Source organism: Macrobrachium nipponense, chromosome 35 (assembly GCF_015104395.2).
Source record: "Macrobrachium nipponense isolate FS-2020 chromosome 35, ASM1510439v2, whole genome shotgun sequence".
Taxonomy (NCBI): domain Eukaryota; kingdom Metazoa; phylum Arthropoda; class Malacostraca; order Decapoda; family Palaemonidae; genus Macrobrachium; species Macrobrachium nipponense.
In genome coordinates, this window is record NC_061096.1 from 19,433,749 (window position 1) to 19,460,260 (window position 26,512).

At 36.2% G+C, this 26,512-nt stretch overlaps 1 protein-coding gene and 1 long non-coding RNA gene across 10 annotated transcripts in view; one reads left to right on the top strand and one right to left on the bottom strand.

The window, feature by feature from the left end:
* LOC135208454 (uncharacterized) overlaps positions 1 to 19,548 on the top strand; it is a 185,865-nt gene extending 166,317 nt beyond the window's left edge. For 2 of the 3 annotated variants that reach the window (XR_010313167.1, XR_010313168.1), the window contains exon 4: positions 3,302 to 3,425. This is a non-coding gene — a long non-coding RNA (uncharacterized LOC135208454). Of the gene's footprint in view, positions 1 to 3,301; positions 3,426 to 19,340 lie in introns of those variants that run through there. The other variant, XR_010313169.1, reaches the window with a different exon arrangement.
* The window catches only part of LOC135208453 (protein big brother-like), a 164,487-nt gene that overhangs the window by 120,242 nt on the left and 17,733 nt on the right, over positions 1 to 26,512 (bottom strand). For 5 of the 7 annotated variants that reach the window (XM_064240646.1, XM_064240649.1, XM_064240651.1 and 2 more), the window contains 2 exons: positions 17,699 to 18,512; positions 11,685 to 11,774 (listed from right to left, as the gene is read on the bottom strand). In XM_064240646.1, the coding sequence (XP_064096716.1) occupies positions 11,685 to 11,774; positions 17,699 to 17,893 (285 nt within the window). In that variant the 5' untranslated portion in view covers positions 17,894 to 18,512. Of the gene's footprint in view, positions 1 to 11,684; positions 11,775 to 17,698; positions 18,513 to 21,221; positions 21,417 to 26,512 lie in introns of all 7 variants that reach the window. The other 2 variants (XM_064240647.1, XM_064240648.1) reach the window with 2 other exon arrangements.

Below are 26,512 nucleotides of genomic sequence, written 5' to 3' on the forward strand. Positions count from 1 at the left end.
GAAATTATGGTAAAGATCCTTTCCCAAGGAATCAACGCCGAGGTTATTATTATTATTATTATTATTATTATTATTATTATTATTATTATTATTACCACAACAGCCACAAAATCAAAAACTGATACTAATGGTGTGTAATATATTTTTACAGTATTTGAAAAGTGGAACTAGAGATACGTTATAAATTAACTCTGTCAAACGTAATTTCTTATTTAGAATCTTACGACCACCAGTAATACAAGGCAGGGCGGATTAAAGAATAACTCCTCTGTCTTACAAGACACTAAGTGTTGCAGCAAGCATTAGCTGTTTGGTGTAAGTGGCAATGGGACATAATTAGGTTCAACGGGCATTGAATAAAGGAAATGCCATATAGGAAGGGAAATAGCCTTAATTCTAAGGTTTGTTGCAATTACCATGTCAATTGTCAATGCACTAGAGACGCTTTCAGATAAATTGCTCTTGACGTCAAAGCAGTGAATTTGAATCGCAAAAATTCGGGAAATGTCCTTTCTTCCTTTGACCGCAGGATTTAATCCTAGGACTTCATTAATCATACCATGTGAGAAAGCTTTGTGTTTTACACACTTAGAGAAATATTCGTCCAGTATTTGAGGGAATCGTAGTGTGTGTGTATTTGTACGTGTGTGTTTGTTTGCCGATATACTGAACGTACTGCATTAGACTCAAATGGAATGGCATTAATTAAACAAGTAACGTAAAGCGAATAACCCCTTTAAGTTAAAGGTTTTAGTTCTGGCAATGCATAACACCTTTTGCGTGGAGTCTTCTGGGGTTATTAAAAACAAGAAAGTGCAAGCATAGAAAATTATGGATGAAATGTAGTGCAGGAAGCGATGATTTTTTCAGAGGATTTTACAGGCAAGATCCTAAACGACGTCAAAAAAAATCATATCACACAATTTCACAGCTCCACGAATAAGTAATGCATACGGGATATTCTGTTTGTGAGAAACCATTCGCTGTTGCTAAGTACTAGTGCCTTAGTGCCTACATTTCATATATGTTACAACGTATGGCAAATCGATAAGATGCAGGAATTCTGTACTGAAAAGTAACTATAATATCATAATTAATAAGTTGCATTGCAATTGCTTTAAGTATTCGTTATAGTATGTGAGTGTGTCCTAGCAAGCATGAGTGTGGGCGTATTCCCGTATGCAATCGTATGTGTATGTATGTGTATGGCGCACCTGGCTTATATCTGTATCATGACTGGGTTAATTTATAATAATTCAGATCAACAGCTAAACATCAATTTCGAAAGAGAGGCACAGGCAAGCAGACACATTGACAAACAAAGTAAAGACGAAAAGAGTTAGGTAAAAGAAAAAAACTTGCCATTTCACCTTCAAATGAAATCCTAGCCTTGGCTCGTCCACGATAATCTCTGAAATCAGCCGCCATCATCATCTTTACAATGGAACGCATATTCCGCGGAAGTAACAAAACGGTCACTTGAGACCAATAATGAGAGGGGGAGAAGTCGTCGCCATTTCTTTACGACTGTCTAAGCTTACATGTCAAGACATCGTAAAGGAAAGCCAATAAAAATAATTGTCCTATATACCTCAGGGGATCCGGGGGAGGGAGCAAAGGAGGGAAAGGAAGGCCCTACTCTTTATTTGGTCTGGTGAGTACGGTAAACTGCTTTAAATATCACATGAAGTACAAAGATTACTTTCACACGCAATCACACGTGCGCGCAAACGCACCCGCACATACACACACGTGTGTGTATATATATAATTATATTTAATATTAGGTATATAATATATATATATAATAAGTATATGTATATACACATATATACTATATATATATATTATATATATTCTATTATATATATCTATATATATATACTATATATATACACTATAATATTGTATATATATACAATACTATATATATATACTATACTACTATATATATATATATTAATTATAATATTTAATTGTTTATATATACTACATATATATATATATTATATATATATATATAGTATATATATATATATATATATATATATATGTATATATATATACATATATATATATATATCTATATATATATATATATCTATAATATATATATCTATATCCTATATATATATAATATATATATATATATATATAATATATAATTATATATTGCAACGAAGGGATACCCTTCCCAAGTCCACTCGCCCTCCAAGCTTCGAAAAGGAATGCGCAGTAAAACAAAACTTTTATTCCTTTAAGAGAATTTACCATAGACTTGAACTGCTTTATTCTTTCCAAAAGAAGTGCAGTAACTTTCAATCACACTGGTGACTGACTAGGAGATCATGAAAAATACTGCCCCTTCTTAAATCTCTTGTTATCACTCCCTGGACACTCTGTCAATCTTTTCTCTAAACCCCGTGACTGCCCTGAAACCTCTCCTCCAGGTACAAAGTTGCTTGGAGACAAAGTCCTTGCCGCAGACACCAGATGCACCAGTGATGGGATTAACCAAAAGTGAAAGTTGAAGGTGCTGCCCTGCCATGTGGCTGACCGAATAATCATGAGATCACATGATCACACTGAAGCCTATGTGCACACCCATAGAAAATGGGGTGCTGAAGAACATGGGAAGATAATCCTGCAGTTTTTTCAACAGTCACAAATTCCTTTATCTTTTAGCGATTTATTTTCAATTTCCAAGTACAATTTCCACATAGACCTGACCTTTATTTGTATAGTGCATTAATTTAAAATCATAAGTTTCACCAGCGTTTCAAATCGAGACTTATTGGCGCCTTCCGCATACCTCTTGATGTTTCCTTCGATTGCATTAATTTTCCGTCACATAACTGCATGCATTCTCAATTGCAGATGGAGTTGCTTGCTGTGGAATCTTCCCATTCCAACTGTGTGTACAGTGGTTCTAACCACTGCAACTTACTCTACAGCATCTTCAGTTATTTTTTTGTTATTGTGATTTATTTCCCCAACAGGACTCTGTTTAACTGTATACTTTATCCCCCATTCTTCTGGTTTTGTATCAATGTAAACAAATGTGATTTTAAGTGAACCTAAGTGTTTTATCAGCAATATTCTTCATTGAGTAAGGCCTTCAGCTCATCTCGTTTGTCTTGTTTGTTTTACCTGCCCCCGCAATCTCAGTCAGATAAGTAATTTTCATGGTAAGTCATTCCTTTCCTCAGTTAGATCATAAAGGTAACTTCCCTGCTCAGGATTTAGTCCCTTCCCAGGTAAAAACATAAAAGTGGCGACCAATTGCTCAGAATTTCTTGCAGCCTGCAGCATTGCAGCTATCATCCATCAGCCCTGCTAAGCTAGATGCAAGATGAGGAATGAACCTTAGCGTAACACTTCTTAGTAAGCACACAACTGAATGGAATTCCACAGCGTAAGTATAATGTTATCTTAATATTTTTATATTATTTGAGATCATACCTTAGGTAAAAATTTTGTTAGGGACCAGACAACCCACGTGCATGCTACACAAATAATTTCACAGTGAGGAGAGTGTTGCTTTTCTGAAACACAGGCTGTGTTGCTATGACTTGTTAGCTTGCATGATTTAGCCAGTGTTAAACAAAGTGATAACCAAGGGGATAGTGTGTTGATTTCCTTTCCCCACGTGCTCTGGGCAATTTGCAGTCCATCATTATTTAGCTAGGCAACATAGAAATTGGGCAACAAGCTTAAGCCCATCAAGCAATTTCGCTTGCTGGACTCTCTCTCTCTCTCACCCATAGTATCAATCGTACTGGACTTCAGATTAAAGCTCCTAAAACTTCCAAGACCATCTTTTGAATATTTAGCATGTATGACACTTATTTTATTCTGGCTACTTTGAGTTCATTGTTGCACATATGTATAAGAGTCGATTCCTTTTCACTTTTCATGTGTTGCCACCACCAAGCAAATTTTTTGCTCTTATACCCCGAGCAGCTAAAAGGTGGGAAAATGTTCCCAAAACTGTTTCGCCTTGGTTTCATAACCTTCCGTGTAAGACTTCACTCCAGTGACCACGTGTTTTGCACACATGCCGAGCCCCCATCAAAATAATCCTACGCGACTCTGTATCACAGAGAAAAATTCACATACCTTTATGATCAAGGTAGATTTAAATATCTATGCACACATGATCTAGATCTAGGCAAATCAGTGCTTCGTGCAGGGTAGATTTGAAAGCTGTACTTACCCTCAGACACATTTATTCTTTGCTTTGAAACAAGCCTATGGTACTCGTCACATTTAATGCATTTATCATTTGCTGCTAATCATTCGTACCTACATCTATTTGTGTATACCCAGAAGCTACTGCTTAGTGTTTGCTTAGGACAAGACCAATTTATAACCTTTGCATGAGCCTTCAACCCTCTGCTCCTGTCCCAACTGTCTCTCACCAAACTAACCATTTACCAAGATTCTGAACAAACTGGAATTCTTTGGAACAAACCAAACTCATTCTATTCGAACAAACCTACATTTCTACGAACATACCTGAGTTCTTTGGGCAAACCAAAGCCGTTCTATTCGAATAAACCTAAGTTCTTACAAACAAACCTGAGTTCTCTGGAACAAATCAAACTTATGTCCTTTACGAACACCTCTAACCTTACACAATAGCCAGTTTTGTCTGCGAAGCAAGTAATTCAAAATCATTCTTTCTGAACAAACCTATGTCCTCCAGGGCATACCAAAACCATTCTTCTCAAACAATCCTACATCGTCTGGGACAAACCAAAACCCGTTCTTCTCAAACCAAACTTAACCTCACGCCTGATCCCCCAGGGACAAGCCATGCACTCCTTAGTGCCCACGTGTTCCTTCGAACAAACCAGAAGCCATTCTAACACGAGACCTTAAAATTACCCTGCTCAACTCTCCAGAGCGAGCCTGCACCAAGACTGCCACAATCCGTCCTTCAGAACAAACCACAAACCCATGTGGATTGATGTCTGCCCAGGGATGAGTCTGCACTACCTAGTGTCACCTAACAAAAGGGCACTCCCATTTGCTAGTGGTGCCACCTACTGGCCTACTCCATTGCAGTCACTCCTGCCAAACCAGAGTGCCATTTCACTTTTGCGCCATCTCAGGCGTGCTCAAGCTATACCTGACTTTTGAAGGCATAATTTGACCCCCTATGCACCTACAACATGGCTCCTGTCCATGAGGAAATCAAAACCTTCACTGAGGCAGGAAAACTACTGGTACTGAAGGGCCCAGACCTGACAAATATGGGTCAATGAATAATGAGCAGAGGCTGAGAAGGAAAGAGATGAAAAGGAGGAGAGTGTAAGACAGAAGGAGAAAAAGACTGGAGAGGGAGAAAGAAACAGAGGGAAGGGAGAAGGAAAGAAAGGACAGGGTATTAGAGAGCCCACAAGCTCACCACTGCCTAACAGAGGGCCGCGAACGCCACTCTACCTCTTCACCAATCCACTCTCAACAACATCGCCTCTCTAATAAAAAAAAAAAAAAAGGACATATTCCAAGCCTATACATAATTTATTAATATCCTGATCAAAGTGGCTGAGATCCTTCCCAGGTGAAATCCAGCAACAAACCATCACAAAATTGTTGCTTATCCGTCCACACATGCAATTACCTGTCAGTTGGTCGGAAGAACCTTAGGTAATTCCATCAGTTCAACCGTTCTGGTGAGTGGACTGACTATATCCACAAACTGTCACCTACACAAAAGCTTTAATGTCAGTTTCGATGAAGTGGCAGAAGAAACGAGAGGTAAACCTAATAGTGAATACTCGGATAAGGTTATTGAATTCTATGATAGTGAATTGGTGTATTGAGAGAGAGAGAGAAAGCGAGTTTATCTACTGTTATTCTGAGTTTTCCCGGGCAACACATTGTTGGTCAGCTAGTAATATTTTATATATATTATATATATATAATGTGTGTGTGTGTGTGCGTATGTGTGTGTTATACACGTATATTATATGTGTATGTATATAATTATATATAGCTGAACAATAAGCAGTTTTCCATAGTAGGGGATGGCTCCAGAAAAAGACAACAAAGTGTCGTGAATGAACCCTCTAAGCAGTGGAACCTCCATGACATCAGCTGCTCCATACAGCTACTCAGAAGACTTATCAGCGGAGTAACGAAGCCCCAGAATTTCTTCAAAAAATACTACATTGTAAAAATATCAAATTCACAAATTTACTTTTGCGACAAGACTGTCAGTTGACAAACGACCGTCTCGAAAATTACGTTAGACGATTAGCTTGTTTTAGGTCCAATTTCTAGCACTCCAGGTCTCTCTCTCTCTCCTCTCTCTCTCTCTCTTCTCTCTCTCTCTCTCTCTCGTCTCTTATCTCTCTCTCTCGTCTGGTTGGTTCATAAAAAAAGAAAAAAATTATATCTAGGAGATTATTTTACGATAAAAAGTTACATATTTCTTATAATATTTTATGGCAAAATGAAAATAAATTAAATAATTAAATCAAATATGATTTTGCTCATCATACTGAACTTGATTATTTTTTTTCTTGGCAATAAAATATCATGAGAAGTTTTTAAAACTTTCATCCTGAAAATATTTTAAGATATAATATTGTTTTCATACCAAGATTCATGTCCATATATACAGACTGCTCTAGATTTACGTACAATTCACTTTCGTATGCAATTTCAATCTACTTAATTACCAAATCGTATCCAGACTACCTATTGCTGCTTGATTGGTCTTTATCGAATTTTACTGTAATCCAGTTCAAGAGAACGCACACACACATTATATATACATACACATACATACATACACACACACACACACACACACACATATATATATATATATATATATATATATATATATATATATATATATATATATATATATATATACAAACATTAAGCTAGAAATATCTTTTAATATCCAATTTGCTGTACCTCGAAAATATTACGGAAAGGGAATTATAACTGATGATAGTGGTTCATCGCCTGGAGGATTCGATCCACCGATAGCGACAACCTCCCACCCAAATCACTGTTGGGAAGATTTAGATGACTATACAGGAAGGGGAACGTCAGAACTCTGATACTGGACTGCGTCAAAGCGAATGCTGACGCTCTGCTCAGGAAATAGCAAAGTTATACATTCCAGAGGCACAGGCAGTAAAAGCAGCACTAAGAAGTTCTTGTCAGATGAGACCTTATGGAAGACTGTCAAACAATGATACCAGCCAATGGTAGTCTGAATGGTTGTTACTAAAGCTTGGAAAATTTAAGCTACTACTTCAACCAATTTTTTCTGAAAGGTAAATAAACGATGAGGGTACAGAGCAGACACGCAGACTTCAGACAGGAGAGCAATATTTTCTAGCAATGAAAGAATAAAATATCTAGATCATGTAGAACTAATGCCATCATTTCTGTGGATGTGCAGAGCCTCTAGATCTAAAATAATATCTGGTTTTCTGGCAGAATTGTATTTCTAAATTCTGAGGAAAAGCTTGGAATCAAAAGTATAGACAAGTATTTTGCAATATTCACAGTCAATCACATGAAGTCCTGCAGAAGTAAAGTAAATCACAAAGTGTGGGCACAGTAAAATACCAGTTAATTAATAAAGTATTTAGTTTCCCTGGACTTCAGCCTCACTGTCTGACAAAGCCACTTACACTGATCTGTTCAAGATCAGTATTAAGGTTAGCTTTAGATTAATTTTGCTATAAGGAGGAGAAAATAAAAGAAACGAGAGTTGCATCACTTGCAAGCTGTAATAATTTTGGGAGCATTAGCCAACTACTAGAAATCAAAAACAATATACATCCAAAAACAATATATAATATACATATATATAATATATTATATACAACTCGTATATGTGTGTGAACACGGACCCGCCAGTCCTTAACACCCAGCAGTTTATTCCCAGTGAACGTTCAAGGCCACTTCACGCTCTGTTATTTTCATTATCGTTATTCAGATGATAAGAAAGACTTCTCAAGAACTGAGAAAATCTTGAGAATTATTCCTGGAAGGAAAATCAGAGTACTTCAAATGAAAAATATAAAACTTTTGCTACGCCAATCACAGGCACATTGCCTGTCAAAGGAATCTACCCGACGCTACCTGTATTAGTGGAAACATTTCCCCACGCCCCCCCACCCACCCCCTTCTTGTCTCATCCCAAGGGCTTTAATTACGTTTAAGTCACGACTAAACCAGATATAAAAAAATGGAAAAAGAAGAGAGAAAGCTTCCCTGGCTTGATTATTAATCTACGTTGTAATATTGATTTAATTAGTCATTAGACGGGCGTCCGGTGCACGGGAAGCCCCTGCGAAGCCCTTCAGGTCTATCCGTGATCACCCTCTAACCACCATTAGCTCCGCTTTTTTTCCACTCCAATTAGACGGAGCTTAATAATCCCCCTTTCAGAGTGATATGGAAGAAAAAAAAATTAAGCGTTCGGGAGAAACGATTTCCTCCAAGATGACTTTATCGCCTTTGTCGTCATTGTGATATTATGATTATTAATCTGAGTTATCATTGTGACAATTATATATATCTCCGTAACATTGCTGCCTATTATAAATATAAATTGGTAAATAAAGCTGGGATTATTCCCTTGTCTCACAGAAAACCTATAAAAAAAAAATTACCGCCCAAAACTCTGGAAACCCGTACCGCAAGCGGTAAGCCGATTAGTATGGACGGTAAACAAAATGTAATCCAAGAGGGTCGCTCTCTCACGTGTCGTTGGCCCAGCGTAAGGATATGGTAACCCTATATCGCAGCGCCTCTGGTTATTAAGGCACGAACTATGGGGGTCTTTGTTTGTAATCGTTAGGGAGTAATTTAATTTAATAACTTATATACATATGCATGCGTACACACATACGTATTTTATATATATACGTACACACAAATATATATATATATATATATAATATATATATATATATATATATATATATATATATATATATAGAGGGCAGTGTAGGGCGATTAGACATGCTGCTTATGAGCCTCCTTTGTGAATGTATGAAGCTCTAATACTAAAGAACGTTCATTGAGCAGGTTGGTTGCTTATCCATTCAGAGCTGGAATTTGAATGTGGCAATGACTTTATTTTAAACTTGACCGGTAAGTCGTCTCCCTTGTCAAGATAAACGAAACGGCATGATTAATGTATATGAATGTCAGCCTTCCGGTTCTCACCAAGTATTTAAGGAATGAGATGGCTGGCCCCAAACTCAGCCAACTTACGAATTAGTCTTCAAAAAATATAAATGTCTTGTTGAGTTGTTATAAAACAGTATTCCTTCACCCCACGCGGTTTATATCGAAGATTATCTCCCACGTATAAGATTCCCTAATTATGAGATAAGAACATCCAACTAGCAGGGCATCGGCAACAATTTAGACAATGAACGCTCATTTTCAAATCGACCTTCCCTGAACAACGGTCGTATTTAGTACCTGTTATACATCACATATTTGATTAGGTTAGTTTGCATATAAATAATTTAACGTGAAAAAAGTACACACACACACACACACACACACACACACACATATATATAATATATATATATATATATATATATATATATATATATAATATATATACATCAGCATAATTAACATACAACCCTAAGTTGTGTGAAATTTACAAAATTACGATTGACATTTGTCTTAAAACCGCGTGTTATTGTATCTCCAGGGCTCCCTTCGTGTTATGTACCCTTCATGTTATGTACAGCCTGAGATACTTTTTAAAGCTACAGTAATAGTTTCCTGTAAAGTCAAAGATACCGAAAAGAAAATAAAACCGAAACACATTCGGAAGCTTAGATTTATCATCACAAAAGCAGACTGGACAAGAGAAGAAGGTCTGCATGTCATTAAAGAAAAACACTAAGAATAAAAGAAGTGAATTAATCACAGGCATTAAGAAATACATAAATCATTATTAGAAGTCGCTATGAATATGTCACAATTAATTCCTGAAGTAATTAGTGTTCGTTTGACAGAACCTCAAGCAACGCTAAGTCAAAGCCGACAGAAATGTCAAAGAATGTCATTAAATGAGCAGAATTCATATGAATGTGAAAAGCGGCAAAATATCAGCTATTTAATAAACGAACTGCGGTTTTAATTATATGCTCTCCTTAAAGAACGATCAGCAAGACGCCAATTAAAATGGTTATAATGGTCCTTCTACTTGCAAAACGGGTTACTCTGCCTCGATCACGTCAAATCAAGAAAATGTAAAAAAATATACCAGATGTTCATTACGAAACTCCTTAAGAAGCCAAGGACCCATAAAGAATGTAAATCTATACAAAGTCGATCGCTGTTCGAGCTCTGGACATCATTGGGAAGACATATAGTTGCTGACACAGCAACTGGCGGACAAAGATGACAAGGGAACTGGTCCGATAAGGGAGTGTTTGTGTGTATGTGCGTGCGTGTGTGTTTGTGTGTAACAGCATATAAAGAAAGATTAATCTATATCTGCGTTGTAAAGGTCTCTCTCTCTCTCTCTCTCTCTCTCTCTCTCTCTCTCTCTCTCTCTCTCTCTCTCTCCTTACTATTTCTGAGTCACATGTTTTCCCTTTTATGGCCGCAATTATCTTGAAGTAAATTTGGATGAAGTTGCTATGCTCATTGAACTGTGGACTGACTGCGAAATCTTCTAGAGAATGTGGCAAGTTTTTCTATAGGAATAAATGCAGCAGCCAATACGCTGTATGTCCCTTAAGTATTCGCTGGGTATAAAGTCCAATTTGATAAAGCAAAAAATCTTAGATATAAGTCCCATTTACGCCACTGTTACTGTTGCTAGTGTTGCAAAGAAGTTGCTTAAAAACATACAACTGGATAGAAATTATCAGTACGTGTCATCAGAGAACGTAAGATCTCTGTGTTGATAAATTAACATCACTATTAATATAATTTATGTTATTTTAATTTTTTCCTAAATTCTCTCTTTAAATTGTTTAAAGTAATTCATCTTAATTCAAGAAGCAGGATTAAAAAAAAAAAACAATAATTACCACGAACTAGAAAAAGCTCTCGAATGTTTTCAAGAAACTCCCACTATCACGAAATTCACAAAAATGTGTATTCACTGAATGATTCGCATACTGAATTATAATACTAATAAACAGCACACATACAACTCATTCGTAGTACTGAACAAATGGCGACTATTTTTCATCATATATAAAATAAAGTATTTTTCTAATATTGCCAACTATGACTGGCACTTGAATTTTAATCAAATATAAAATAAAATATCTTTCCTAATATTACTTACTATAGATGGTACTTGATTTTTAATCAAATGTGGAGTAAACTATTTTCCTAATATCACTTCCTAAGAAGGTACTTGCTTTTTCATCAAAGGTTGAATAAAACATTTATTTTATTACTCCCTAAAAATGGTACTCGATTTTCATTAGACATAAAATAGAGCATTTCTCCTAATATTACTTACTATAAATGTATAAATGGTACTTGATTTTTCATCAAATGTAGAATAAAACATTTATTCTATTACTCCCTAAAAATGGTACTCGATTTTCATCTGATATAAAATAGAGCATTTTTCCTAATATTACTTATTATAAATGGTACTTGATTTTGCATCATATGTAGAATGAAGTATCTTTGTTCAGTACTTACTATTTCAGTGTATCCGTCCCTGCATTGGCTCTGGAACTTCTGTCTTCTTTCTTCCGAGGGTCTGTCTCGATAGCCCGTATACCGCACCTGCTGTGTGAGATGTTTAATTAATACCTGGATTTCTCAAAATTGATCAAGTTCGCTATTAATACGCATGCATGCATCAGGACATTATACGAAAATGAATATAGAATTTAGACCAAAGTCCAAGCGCAGGGACATATGTGGTCATTCAATACTGAAGGGGAAATTGAGATTAAAAAAGGTTTAAATGGTGTAACAGGAGGAAAACCTCGCAGTTGGACAATGAAGCAAAGTTTAGGAGAGGGTGGATACCAAGATGGAAGAAAGAGAATATGAGTGGAGGAGGTACAGCAAAAACAATGAAAGGGGTTGCAGCTAGTGGCCAAAGGGGCGCTGCAAAGAACCTTAAGTAATGCCTACAGTGCATCGCATGAGGTGCACTAACGACACTACCCCCATACAGGGAGATAGATAGAGAGATGCAATTCAAGTAAATTATATGAATCTGTTTATTATTGTTTACATGAAAGATGATATACTGCCATCTGTTGCATACTTTGTAAAAAGCATTTTGACGAGAATTTTGCTAATAAAAAGTTTCATTATTTTAGACTATCCTTTGTTTGAATGGAATGGACATAGAGTTTAGGCCAAAGGCAAAGCACTGGGACCTTTGAGGTCATTCAGCGTTAGAAAGGAAATTGAGAGTAAGTAGGTTTGAAAGGTGTAACAGGATTAAGTTTTACATTTCTATCTGCATAAAAAGAAATATTCCTACTCGATATAAGCACACGACACACGTACATATAGATGGATCGATACATTTTAACTAAACGAGGTGGATCTAATTTGTTTAAAATTGTTTATATAGAACATTATGTATTGTTTCCGAATAGCGATATTGTTTTTAGAATGGCTTTTCTTAATAGGTTGTACATTTACACAAAAATATCACCGATTATACAAGGCCTTGGCCATATATCCAGTTTATAACGTTTGATTTGGTCTCGTCTATTCAGACTTGGCAAAAAAAAAAAAAAAATAAAAAATATAAATAAGACTATTAAACATTCCATTGCTGAATCAGTTTGTGAACTTCTTAACGAAATTAAACCTGTAGCAATTTTGTTTATTTTGAATATTAATGTTAGAAACCTTTGGTTCTCGCAACAAAGTTGGTCTTTATCCTTATCATTCTTAAGCACCATCAATAATTATCAAGGTCCACAATATATATATATATAATATATATATATATATATATATATATATATATATATATATATATATATATATATATATAGTATGTGTGTGTGTGTGTATACATATATATATATACTAGCAAAACAAGCTTTCACAGAATAAAAGGTGCCGGTGAAAAAAAGTACACATTTACTACGAGAGAGATTTTATCTCTTACTTATTGACCCAAAATCAAGGTTCCTGTAGTGACGAGAATCTTACGGAAAACTACTTCTCGTCTCTTTTCATGGATTATTAGGATTCTTCTTAGATATCTCTTCTTCAGTTGTATTTTAATCTCTTATTTATGTTATGCTTCGTGCGCCATAAGAGTTTAAGCGCTTTTAATTTTCAAATTGTGTACATTTTAATTACAGTATTTCTTTCAAGTAGTACACATTCCACAACAGTAGATATGCGTTAGTTGATTTGTATATTCAAGACAGTATATCAGCAGAGGATATATATATATCGATTTTTTTTTTGTCGTCGTAAAAGATTTTGTTAGATGCTCGCCTTCTTAGATTGTTAATTTTTTTATTGAATCAGTATATGATTGTGGTTGTAAATGCTTTTTTTTTTAAGTGCAAAGAGTACTAGAATGAAAGTTCCCCAGCATTTACAACTACTTGTGGTAAAGTTTTTTCATTACTAGCTGACCAACCCGACGCTGCCAGGGAAATCTCTGAATGACAACCGATAAACTCTCCCTCTCTCTCTCTCTCATTCCTGTTGAGATATTTGATTCAGTTACACTGACCAGCATTTTTGATATTTTATATTTTACCACTTCTCACACCCATTCCTATCAGGGCTGAACTTAGACTTGAAGAGCATCAGGGGTGTCTCTGTTCATCCCAGCAACCTCAAAAACTATTTATTAGACTCTAATATCTGTCATTTTTTACATTTGATTTTTTACCACTTCTCACCACCACTTCCCCCTTCCTATCGGGGGCTGAACTTGGACTTAAAGGGCATAAGGATTTTCACTGTTCATCTCAGCAACTGCAAGAATTAAGGATTAGACACTAAAATCTGTAGTTTTCGGTTATTTTTACATGGCACCACCTTCCCACCCCTTCTCACAAACCCCTCCCCCAATCCTATCAGGGCTGAACTTGGGCTTAAAGGGCATCAGGAGTGTCACTATTCATCTCAAAAACTCAAAAGCCTCAAAAGCTATGGATTAGACACTGATATCCCCAACCCCCTTCCTATCAGGCCTGAACTTAGACATATGGGGCATCAGGAATGTCATTATTCATCTCAGCAACCTTGAAAACTAGGGGTTAGACACTAATATCTGTTGTTTTCGGTTATTTTTACATGTCACCCCCTTCCTACCCACCTTCCCATTATGGCTGAAATTGGACTTGAAAGGCATCGGGGGAGTCACTATTCTCCTCAGCGACCTCAAAAGCTATGGATTAGACACTTAAACTGTTATTTTCTGTTATTTTGTCATATCATCCTGCTTCCCAACCCTTCTCACCCACCTTCCTATCAGGGGTGATCTTGAACTTGAAACGCATTGGGAAAGTCACTATTCTCCTCAGCTTCTTCTCAGCTACCTTGAAAACTATGGATTACGTACTAATATCTGATGATTTTCAGTTATTTTTACATGTCACCCTCTTCCTACCTGCTTCTCACCCACCTTACTAACAGGGCTGATCTTAGACTTGAAGGACATCAGGAGGGACACTATTTATTTCAGCAAACTCAAAAACTGCGGATTAGACACTAAAATAGATTATTTTTACATGTCACCCACTTCCCACCCCCCTTCCTATTGAGGGCTGAAGTTGGACTGAAAGGGCATTGGGAGTGTAACAATTCTTCTCAGCAACCTCAAAAGCTATGAATTAGACACCAATATCTGTTGTTTTTGGTTATTTTTTCATGTCACCCCCTTCCCACCCTCTTCTCAACCCCCTACCTATCAGGGCTGAACTTGGACTTGATGGCATCGGGAGTGTCACTATTCATTTCAGTGACCTCGAATACTGTGGATTAAACATTAATATCTGTCGTTTTTTATCATCTTTACATGTCACCCCCTTCCCACCCCATCCCTAGGGCTGAACTTGGACTTAAAGAGCATCAGGAGTGTCGCTATTCTCAGTGACCTCGAAAATTGTGGATTAGACACTAATATCTGTTTTTCGGCTATTTTTACGTCACCCCTTCCCACACCCTTATCACCCCCCCTATTAGGGCTGAACTTGGACTTAAAAGAGCATCGGAAATGATGTATTAAATGCTAATATATGTCGTTTTCCGTAACTTTTACTTTTCACCCCCCCCTTCCCCCACAACTCTCTTTGGTGCCAGTGATGGCTTACTCTTACCCTCACAGTATTCTTTCTCAGATAGTAAGTCATGCCAAGTTTGGATGAAATTGCTCAATACGTGTTTCAAAGTGTACGTGACACACAAATACATACATATATATATAATATATTATATATATTATATAATATAATATATATAATGTATGTATATATATTATATTATATATATATATATATATATATATATATATATATATATAGCATATACATATATAAATATATGTACACATATTATGTTTCTATGAAGTATTGGCATATCAAGAACAAATGAATGCGAGCGTTTTCTAGTCATAACTAAGTTATCATGAGTTTGGTTGGGTTCATTTTCCTTTGTGGATCTGCGGAGAGTCACAAGCATCAGGTTGCTCAGGGCATGAAATCAGCAAGTTTTTCTGCTGAAGTAAAAACTCATTCAACACCAAGTTGTCTTTTTATTTAGTATCTGTTAATTTGAGCGCTTAATTGTCACTAAGAACATCGAGCTATCATTTAAGAGACTTAAACTTGAAGAAACATTAAACCTCACTATCTTCTATAATTTTATGAAGAGCATTTGTTATGCTTCAATAATTTTAATAAGATTTTCGTCATCCTCCAGTAATTATAGAATATTTTGTCCCGTCACTAGCATTATACGTAGCTTTAATTTTGCTTAGTATGTTTTTTGCACATTTCCTAAAACAAATTATTTCTGTCAACTACATTTTGGATAGTTAATAGGCTGAACGTCTTTTGAATCACTGAAGGATGAAATATTAATATGCCGCTGAATTTTTTCTTTTCTTTTAGCAGCAGATTCTCTAAATGATATCTCTGTAATTTGCAAGCAGTAAAAGAAAAAATTATGTGTATTGCAAAGCCAAAGCTAATGTATATGTATATATATATATATATATATATATATATTATATATATATATATATATATATATATATATATAAATATATTATTCTTACCTTAATCAGATTCTGATATTTGCAGAGGTATCTTGCGATGTTCAAATACTTTGTTTTCAGATGATTATTATTGCTTTTACCATTATTATTACTTTTATCATTTATACTTTAGTAACCCTCTTTGGAAAAGCAGAATGATACAAGCCCAGTGCATAAAAGTGGAAGAATATAGAAAAGCAAATTAGATAAGTAGACTCATGTACAGTACAGATATACGTACACATATGTGTGTCTGTATGCTTTTTGTTGAGGGAGTTAGTTTCAACAGGCTGACATGAGTCTACTTATCTAATTTGCTTTTCTATATTCTTCCACTTTTATGCACTGGGCTTGTAGCATTCTGCTTTTCCAAAGAGGGTTACTAAAGTATAAATGATAAAAGTATAATAATGGTAAAAGCAATAATAATCATCTGAAAACTTAGAAAATATTTGAACATCAAGGCTATACAAACACGAGGAAGATGTTTATCCCAAGATACACTGCAAATTTCAGATTCTGATTAATGTAAGCTTAATGAAAGTTTTCAAAGTAACACCATGCATTAGGGTAAGTTGAGGCAACCAAGGGGGGGAAAGAACCCCCCCTCCCTCCCAGGTAAGGACCCAGCTCATCAGGTTAGGTTAGGTATGTCTAGTTTAGGGTGCAACCATACTATTCATCTTTAATATACTACAGTGGCCGGGGGGTGGGGGTTGTCCAGTGGGGCAAAACACCCTCCACCCCCGAGCCAGGTTCTAGGTTAGGTGTGTTTAGGTTAGGTTTGGTTGTAACCCTTTTATATAGTTTCATATACATTACCCTAGGATAGGTTATGTGAGGAGGTTCATTTAGTATAATTGACTATACCCTAGGTTAGGTTAAGTGGGGAGGCCAGGTGGGGGTAAAGAATTCCCCCAACCAGGCAAAGACCTGTGCATCAGGTTAGGTTAAGTTGTAACCTATTATTTAGTTTTAATCACAGTACACCGGATTAGGTTAGGTAGGGAGACAGATTGTCGAATTGGGGCTAATGCCCTAGAACCTGACAAGGACCGTCTCCTTAAATTATGTTAGGTTAAATATGCTCAATTATTTTACTCATTTTGCATTTCCCCTCAACCCTAAACCCTTGCTTTCCCACTGTGGTCTCCATGTTTGTAGGATATAAAGAAACGTTCAAAGCATACATTAAAAGACAAGAAAATTATTTTTTCAACTTTACAAATCGATTTTGGTTTAAAGTGAAAAATTACCAGGTGTTATACGTAAGAGTATTGACATATTTAGCATCGTCAATAAAACTGAAAATCTTGTTTTGAGATATAAGTAGGTCTGAAATGGAAGGAGAACTGTCATATAGTTTGAAAGATATTTAAGAAATATATTCAAATAAGATTCAAAGCAATATATACAGCACTGTTACTGTAGAATGCAGTCGTAAAAGATATCTCACCTCTGTCTCTCTGGCCAGTCTCCTGAAGAGTTCGTCTGACTCGAATTTCCCCTTTTGGTCCGGTACGACCCTGGGCATCTTGAACATGAGTCTGGGTTTTGGGGGTTGAGCCTGTGGCTCATAAAGAGCCGGTAGCGGTGACTCATAGTGCGGCAACATTGTCGTTGACAACGGCACCGTCTCGTTCATCATCATCGTTGCGGCTGAAGTTTGGACTCGGCCGGGCTATGTGGCAGGTTTATGTTGTAATGAAGTTTCAGATGACACTAGATTTATCCTTTTGTCTTAACTAATCCACTAAATCACAGTTTCTTTGCGTTGATTTGCTCGGAACGTCAGTTATTCAGAGCAGTGAAAGTCTCTTGAGACCGATATCTCTTCGCTGTAAACTCAGACGTCGTATTCACTTAATTTAATGAACGCACTGCTCGAATTGCTATACGCGTTGGCGTCTCTGCCTAGCAACTCGCTTAAATCATAAAATCACTACTATCACTTCTGATCTTTACGTACTCAGATTTGCAGAATTTTACGACCCACTTACGGGAGGGTTTGAGATCGTCATCTACGTTTCTCTCTCGCTCTCTCTCTCTCCCTTTTTCTTCCCTTCAGACCAGGAGAATGGAATCGTGCACCAGCGTATTTTGCATGACGGTAACAAAGTCCGCCACTTGAAGACCAGTTACACGTTCCTCCCTTCACTCTCACAGCAGGAACTGATCCCAAGTGTTATCCAGAACTTACTCCGAAAACCGCACGCTGTCAAGACCAGCAACGCCTTCTGCCAACCACCAAGGGCGTCCTAATATGATTCCTGTAAATAATACCAACACAAGAGGGTTTAATATTTGTCGCATTATAATAATAATAATAAGAATAACAACAGTCTTCATTTTAGCTTAAGGTCATATACACAGTCTTACAATTAAAATCGGTAATCCATTTGCCTTTATTCCGTTCTCTTTTCTAGTGTTTCTACTCTTTATCCTTTTTCCCTCAACCCTGTCCTCCCCCTCCCCCAAAATTACATTTAGGTAATCAAAGAAGGCCCTGTTGAGAAGCCCGGAATCTCAAGGCTGTTTTGCAGTAGTCTTTAGACCTTGGTTTGTTAAACAGCTCCTTCACTATGTTAAAGGTAATTTTCGTTTATTCATTTTTGCATTTATTTATTTATTCATTCATTTATTTATGAGCAAGAATCGTTAATATTTTAGAAATATCAAGCGCACCGTTTTGGTTTATTATTATGATTATATTTATTATTATTATTATGATTATATTTATTATTATTATTATTATTATTATTATTATTATTATTTATTATTATTATTATGAGGTAGACTACAGAGATATTTCAAAGATCCCACAATACTCTTTCCTTGTCATATAAGTACAATAAGCTATCCACAGAAAATTTGGTAAATGCGAGTTTTGAAATGAACGGACTTAAAATGAAATTTAGTTAAAGAAGAGAGAAATGGACAATTTTGATACAAAACAAAGAAATAATAGTTCATGGAAGTATATGAATAAATACATATTGAAAGAAAATATAATAATAATGCTAGTTGTAACTTGTCATGTTATATTCATTCACAGGTATTGCATGACCATAATCATGAAATTAATTACATACCCTCAGGCGAAATCTCCTATCAGTGACCCTAGTTGCACTAAGAAGCAATAGTTAAAGAAGTTGGACAGCAAGCCTGAAGAAAGCGGGATTGGAAATTCAAACAAAAAGACTAAGACGTTGATGCATCTAGGGTCCGAAAGGCAGCTGCAAACTCCCTTTGGTAATGCCTAGAGTGCACCACATGAGGGTCACTGACTGCACTACCGGGTGTAAAGTATAGGCTACTTATGAATATGTATAGCATATGAATAAAGAGTTCTGTGGTTTCAATTATTTTCTATTTGTAAAAGACAAATTTCCTTGAAAATATAATAGTGATCGTGTGATCAAGAAATATCTAAAATATGCAAAACAATGCAGTAGATACAAGCAGATTTACCTAGAAAATGATCAAGCAAGATGAAAACAACTAAAATGGTATTTCATACTCCTCCTTAGAACTACTGGAATACCTTAAAAACACGTTGCTGCTTCATTATTATCTGAGGTATTACATAGTGATGAGTCTTTAAACGTATAATTGGTGTACCTTCGAATAGCTATCAATGCACTAAAGTCCAAAAGAACAATGGAATGAAGTCAGGCGCATCGTTTATAGTAAAAGGTCGCAGTTACATCATCAATAACATAACAGTCGTAGAGAGAATTCACTAGTAAAGGACTCACCGGCCCATTGGCTCCCTCCCAGAAACCGGGCCCCCCCCAAAAAAAAAAAAAGTATGGCTTTTGGGAATAGAAGCGTTAAATGAAAAATTAAGAAGTTAGAAGGAAATGGTAGTTAAGATTATCTACAAATTTACAGTTTCAAGGAAGAGGGAAAGTGCTGAAGGTTAATAATGATATTGCTTAAGCAAGAGAACTGATAAGAGACACCTGACAGCGTGGAAAACTTGATGGAACATCGCACTTGCCGAATAGAAATGAACTGGAGTCGAGGAAAACCAGGAACTTCTTTGGATCCTGAGGAAAACATACAGGTGGTCACTCGACAGGGTAGTGAAGCGAAGAGTAAAAACGTTTTCCCTTCAAGAAAGTATTCTGATGGCAAAGAAAAGGTTTTAAAAATAAACCAAAGAGAGGTTGGTTCCAAATCTTCCAAAATGCCATTAAAAACTGAAAACTTTCCCCTTCATTTCCACCATAATCATAGAACGGGTGTTAGAAGTCGTCTACCTCGGCCTCTAACCTATAGGATTGTTTCCTTCGATGTAGCTTGACCATTACGAATCACCCTTTACACACTTTTAAGAATACTAGTTCCTAAATATCCTACCGAACGAGCTACGATGCAATGCCACCGGCCATTTCAACGTACTGGTCAGATCCAAAACCATTGCTTTCAGTACCTACAGTAAGTAACAACTAAGTCCACACAGATTTGTAACAGATATTGAGGTGATCTTCGAATAAATCTCGTTCCCTCTCTACAAATGAATGGTTTAAGTTTTGAGCAATAAATAACTGTCCCATAAAACTGCGTTTTATCAAGCATAATTTCCATCCGTGTGATTGCTAAATTGGTAAGCAATTTCTCTTGAATGTCCAGGTCACTCATTTATGATTTTCCCCCCGTCATTTTATATGTTATGTTTTATGATTTGTTCTTTTAAATCTGACCAACCTCTTTTGATATATAAACTCTATTATAACAAGATTTATTCTCGTCTGGCATTTATTTACTGATAAGTACTCCATGCAGTTCTCAACGTTGGAAGGTGCAACAACCACTATTTCATGTGGCTGTGGATAGAAAGATAAAGCTCTAACGCTGAGGTTCTCAACCTGAAGGTCACTCAAGTTCCTTCCACTGAGTATTTATGCTTCTGACGAAAATTTAGAAGGACTATGATTATAGAATGCCAATGATAAACTGCGTGAGATACCTACCATTTAAAACTGAAACCGATTCACTGTAAAATTGAAGTACGATTTCCAATTTCATCCAAGTCTTAATTTATAATCGTTCACAACTCTGAGTCAGATCAGTACGGGCACATTTGGAAGATTTAACAATCAGTGGTAAATAAGAAGAAAGTGACTATCTTTCTCTCCAATTAATAAGGATCCAGGAACGACAGGGATCTGCAAGAGTAGAGAGGAAGATGGTAAAGAATGAGTTACTTTCAGACTGCGTTACAAATGTCATTCCAAAGAAAGAAAATGTGTGTGTATGTATTATATATATATAATAATATATATATATATATATATGTGTGTGTATATATATATATAATATATATAATATATATATATATATATATATATATAGTATATATATATATATTATATAGTATATATATTAAAGGTTTTTGCCACGAAGGAAAATTGAAAAGCTTTTCAATTTTCCTTCGTGGCAAAAACCTTTATTTATACATAGCATCACGTTTTATATACTTCGTGATCAAGTTATTTATATATATATATTATATATATATATAATAATATATATATAATATATAATATATATAAACATACACATATATATTTATTTTGTATATATATTAATTATTATATATATATTATATTATATATATAGATTTACATGTACACTATATATATATATACACATATGTATGTGTTTATATAATACATGTTTGTGTATAATTATACATACATATAAATACATATATATGTGTGTATGTGCATGTGTAAAGTGACTTTAAGTCTTAATTTTGCAGACCTTGATAAAGAGACTAAAACGAACGCCAACTAATGGACGCAGATGTTAACATAACATTTACCGCAGTGCGAAACCGCAAGAGAAGAACTTGGTTTTAGTACAAGTCTTTTTTTCCTTTCTTTCTTTTTTTTAAGCGGTCCCTATATCTTGACTGAAATGTTCGAGAGAGAAATCCTCAGATAATGCTTGTTTTTGCAGTCGAAAATACTTGCGGCAGTGCTTGTACACTTCTCTTACTTGCGAAGCAAAATTCTGAGCTATTACCTTTTCATAATTACTGTATAAAAATATGTTGTTTTAATTTTTTTACCACATTTTTTATGACAGCTTATTTGGAAAGGCTTTTTTTATTGACATGAGATGCTCACATAATAAACTTCTAAACTACTTTTAACATCGTGCAGAAAATTAAGAATAAGTCGTCAGTTTTACTCAACCTTTCCTTAAATATGTAAATTTAAATGGCTGAAAATGAGAAAATATTACAAAAAAACTTAAAATTCCTCCTTTCATGACTAGAGAACAGGTTCCAAGGTAACCTTTTTCCCAAACATTATCATTTAGGGTGTTGAAAATGTGGCTTACATCAAATCTTTTTCAAGTTGGTTTACACCAATATCAGATATTCAGATGGATTAAAATTTTGCCTGTGAACCACGTAGAAAATTTTTTATTGATGGTATTGTTGAAGCTATGGAATTTTAGCATGAATATAAGGGATTGACCTTGTAAAATATACCATTGTCACGCTATTTGGGAATTCAGTACTTGTTTAACATGATCAGGCATGAAGATATACAGTGACAAAACAAATGATAACGCAATAAAAAAAAAAAAAACTTCAATTGAAGGTATTGTGACGAGTCATATTACAAATAATAAAGTTCAGTTTCTTCTTCTTTCCCACCGTTATCCCTACACTAAAGGGGTTGGTTGCCTGATGCGCCTTTCCTTACAACATCAGGCATGGTTTATTATATGGCAAAGGAGTTTTTACGACCGCATGCCCTTGCTGTCATCAACCACAATTATTGCCGGGGGGCCTTGCCTTTGACTAAAAAGTCCACCCATAAGGCAGCAGTTTCTACAATTATTGGTGGTGGGCCTAGTCTTTTACTAAAAAGTAAGACTGCAAGGCAGCAGTTTCTACAGCTATTGGCGGTGGGCCTAGCCTTTTACCAAAAGGAAAGACTGCAAGGCAGCAGTTTCCAGTTATTGGCGGTGAGCCTAGCCTTTTACTAAAAAGTAAGACTGCAAGGCAGCAGTTTCCACAGTTATCGACGGTGAGCCTAGCCTTTTACTAAAAAGTAAGACTGCAAGGCAATAGATTCCACAGTTATTGGCGGTGAGCCTAGCCTTTTACTAAAAAGTAAGACTGCAAGGCAGCAGTTTCCACAGTTATTGGCGGTGAGCCTAGCCTTTTACTAAAGAGTAAGAATGCAAGGCAGCAGATTCCACAGTTATTGGCGGTAAGCCTAGCCTTTTACTAAAAAGTAAGAATGCAAGGCAGAAATTCCTACAGCTATTGGCGGTGGGCCTAGACTTTTACCAAAAATTAAGACTGCAAGCAGCAGTTTCCACAGTTATTGGCGGTGGGCCTAGCCTTTTACTAAAAGGTAAGACTGCAAGGCAGCAGATTCCACAGTTATTGGCAGTGAGCCTAGCCTTTTACTAAAAAGTAAGACTGCAAGGCAGCAGTTTCCCCAGTTATTGGTGGTGAGCCTAGCCTTTTACTAAAAAGTAAGACTGCAAGGCCAGCGTTTTCCTCACAGTTATTTGGCGGTGAGCCCTAGCATTTCTACTAAAAAAAGTAATGACTGGCAAGGCAGCGCAGTTTTCCCCAGTTTTATTGGTTGGGTGAGCCTAGCCTTTTAACTAAAAAGTAAGGACTGCAATGGCGAGGCAGTTTCCACAGGTTATTGGGGGGTGGTGCGGCCTAGCCTTCTACTTAAAAAGGTAAGACTTGCCTGGCAGCAGTTTCCCCACCCAGTTATTGGTGTGAGCCTAGCCTTTTACTAAAAAGTAAGAATGCAAGGCAGCAGTTTCCACAGTTATTGGTGGTGAGCCTAGCCTTTTACTAAAAAGTAAGAATGCAAGGCAGCAGTTTCCCCAGTTATTGGTGGTGAGCCTAGCCTTTTACTAAAAAGTAAGACTGCAAGGCAGCAGTTTCCCCAGTTACTGGTGGTGAGCATAGCCTTTTACTAAAAAGTAAGACTGCAAGGCAGCAGTTTCCACAGTTATTGGTGGTGAGCCTAGCCTTTTACTAAAAAGTAAGACTGCAAGGCAGCAGGTTCCCCAGCTATTGGTGGTGAGCCTAGCTTTTTACTAAAAAGTAAGACTGCAAGGCAGCAGTTTCCAGAGTTTTTGGCAGTGGGCCTAGCCTTTTACTAAAGAGTAAGACTCCAATGCAGCAGCTGTCCTTTTAGTCGCGTTTTACGACACGCAGGACCTACGGTGGTAGTATTTTTACACCCTACCACAGGGTAGAATCAAGTTCAGTTTCAGTGTCACGTAAATTTTACATTACTTATAAGACGAGTGCTAGTCATTACTTCAAATTCCCTATTGTCTCGGCTATTGTCAGATATCCCCTTCAGAAGTAGTCCACTGACTTACGGCAGTGGTACCTTTAAAGTATTTTACAGTATCTAATAACCTAAAGTGAGTATTTCTTCTATAAAAGCTTTCATAAATTCACCTGAGTTGCTGAGCTGGGTCAGTGAAGCAAGAAATTGGAAAACCAAATGAAAAACGTTATTGACACAGATGGAATATTTCATGACGTTTGTTGACACTTACAAGTACCCAGAGAAGTACAGAGAACATGGTAAACTGTATGATGAAATCTATGTAACTCTCCGATGGAAGATAGAGTAGTCAGTGCACCTCACACGGTGCACTGTAGGCATCGCCAGAGGGTATTTGCAGCGCCCCTTCGGCCACTATGACTGAAAGTAAAGGAAAGAAAAGAACTTGGACCAAAGGCCAAGCGCTGGGACCTATGAGGTCACTCAGTGCTGAAATGGTAATTGACAGTAAAGGAGGTACGAAAGGTGTAAGAGGAGGAAAACCTCGCATTTGCGCTATGAAACAATTGTTAAGAGAGGGTGGGAAGTAAGATGCAAAAAAAAGTAGTAGGAATGAAAGAGTTTGCAGCTAGGGGCCGAAGGGACGCTGCAAAGAACCTCAAGTAATGCCTACAGTGCACCGAGTGTGGTGCACTGACAACACTGGCCCCCTACGGGGATGGCGTCGAAAGTGCCCTTGGTTTGACAGCCTAAACTTCATAAATCAAATCACAGCAAATCTATGACCACTTGCGTAAGCGTGAGCTTCATGACAGTTCCATAGCAACAGAAGATCTATGTACCTATGTTCAGTGCTTGGAATTTCGTGGTCGGGAGACCTGAAGAGAAATGTGTTTCTTATGGTAATACCCAGGCGTGAGAGGTAATTGTGCTATGTTATTATACAGATATATATACATTTTGTCTGTTCTCATCTTCTCGAGAGCCATCCATTTTCCTTTATAGAGATAAATTGCTCGAATATATCATCTTTGATAATTTATGTATGAAGAAAAGGCAACCAAGAAAGCAAAGCAATACCATTCTAATTATGTGGACTTCGCTTACTTAATGGTAGAACTTATTTTAATAATAATAATAATAATAATAATAATCGTTTTTATTGAGGGTATGGTGAGAATTATTATTATTAATATTACATGAACAATACTCTAAAAGCTTTCTTATAAGGACATTCTATGGAATACAAAAATTCAGCCTAAAGAAATATAATTATCAGTTAATAACACTTCTTAAAGCAGAAGTAATGCGCCGTCTACGAGGAGGTCCCAAAGTCTCAGACTGCATTAGACGATGTTTGCGTTCTGACATTATTATAACACTGATAACAACAGGAGTATATGATACTCTGGAATCATTTGCAAGACTTGCTCTTTTTGAAGAGTACAAAAAAAGGGGGATTAGCCCATGCTGGACAAGACGAGATAAAGTGACATCTGAATGTCAAAATTATTATTAGAAATAAAGCAAAGGCAGTTTTGAATGCAGAAATGAATGAAAGAGTAATTGAATGACAACTTGGTCGTTCAGTTTTACTGATCAAGAGTTCTCTTCCTGCACATGCGAATTTACCTTTTTTTGGGAAAACTTATGAACAGTTATGCTTAGTTCGGGATCAGTGCTCTGATCATATAAATGTTTAGATATTGTAGTTATGTAGAAAGCTACCCGGCTGCAAATCTACTTGGGGAGTTGTTACTGTCCCCACAGACATATATATACATATATATATATATATATATATATATATATATATATATATATATATATATATATATATATACATACATACATATATAACTAAGGAAATGACAGCACAAATGAGGTGTGAATTCCCATCATGTGGGAAACTTCATCTGCACAGAATCTAGCAGTTTCTTTCTATTTAATAATATTATTCTGTGTCCAAA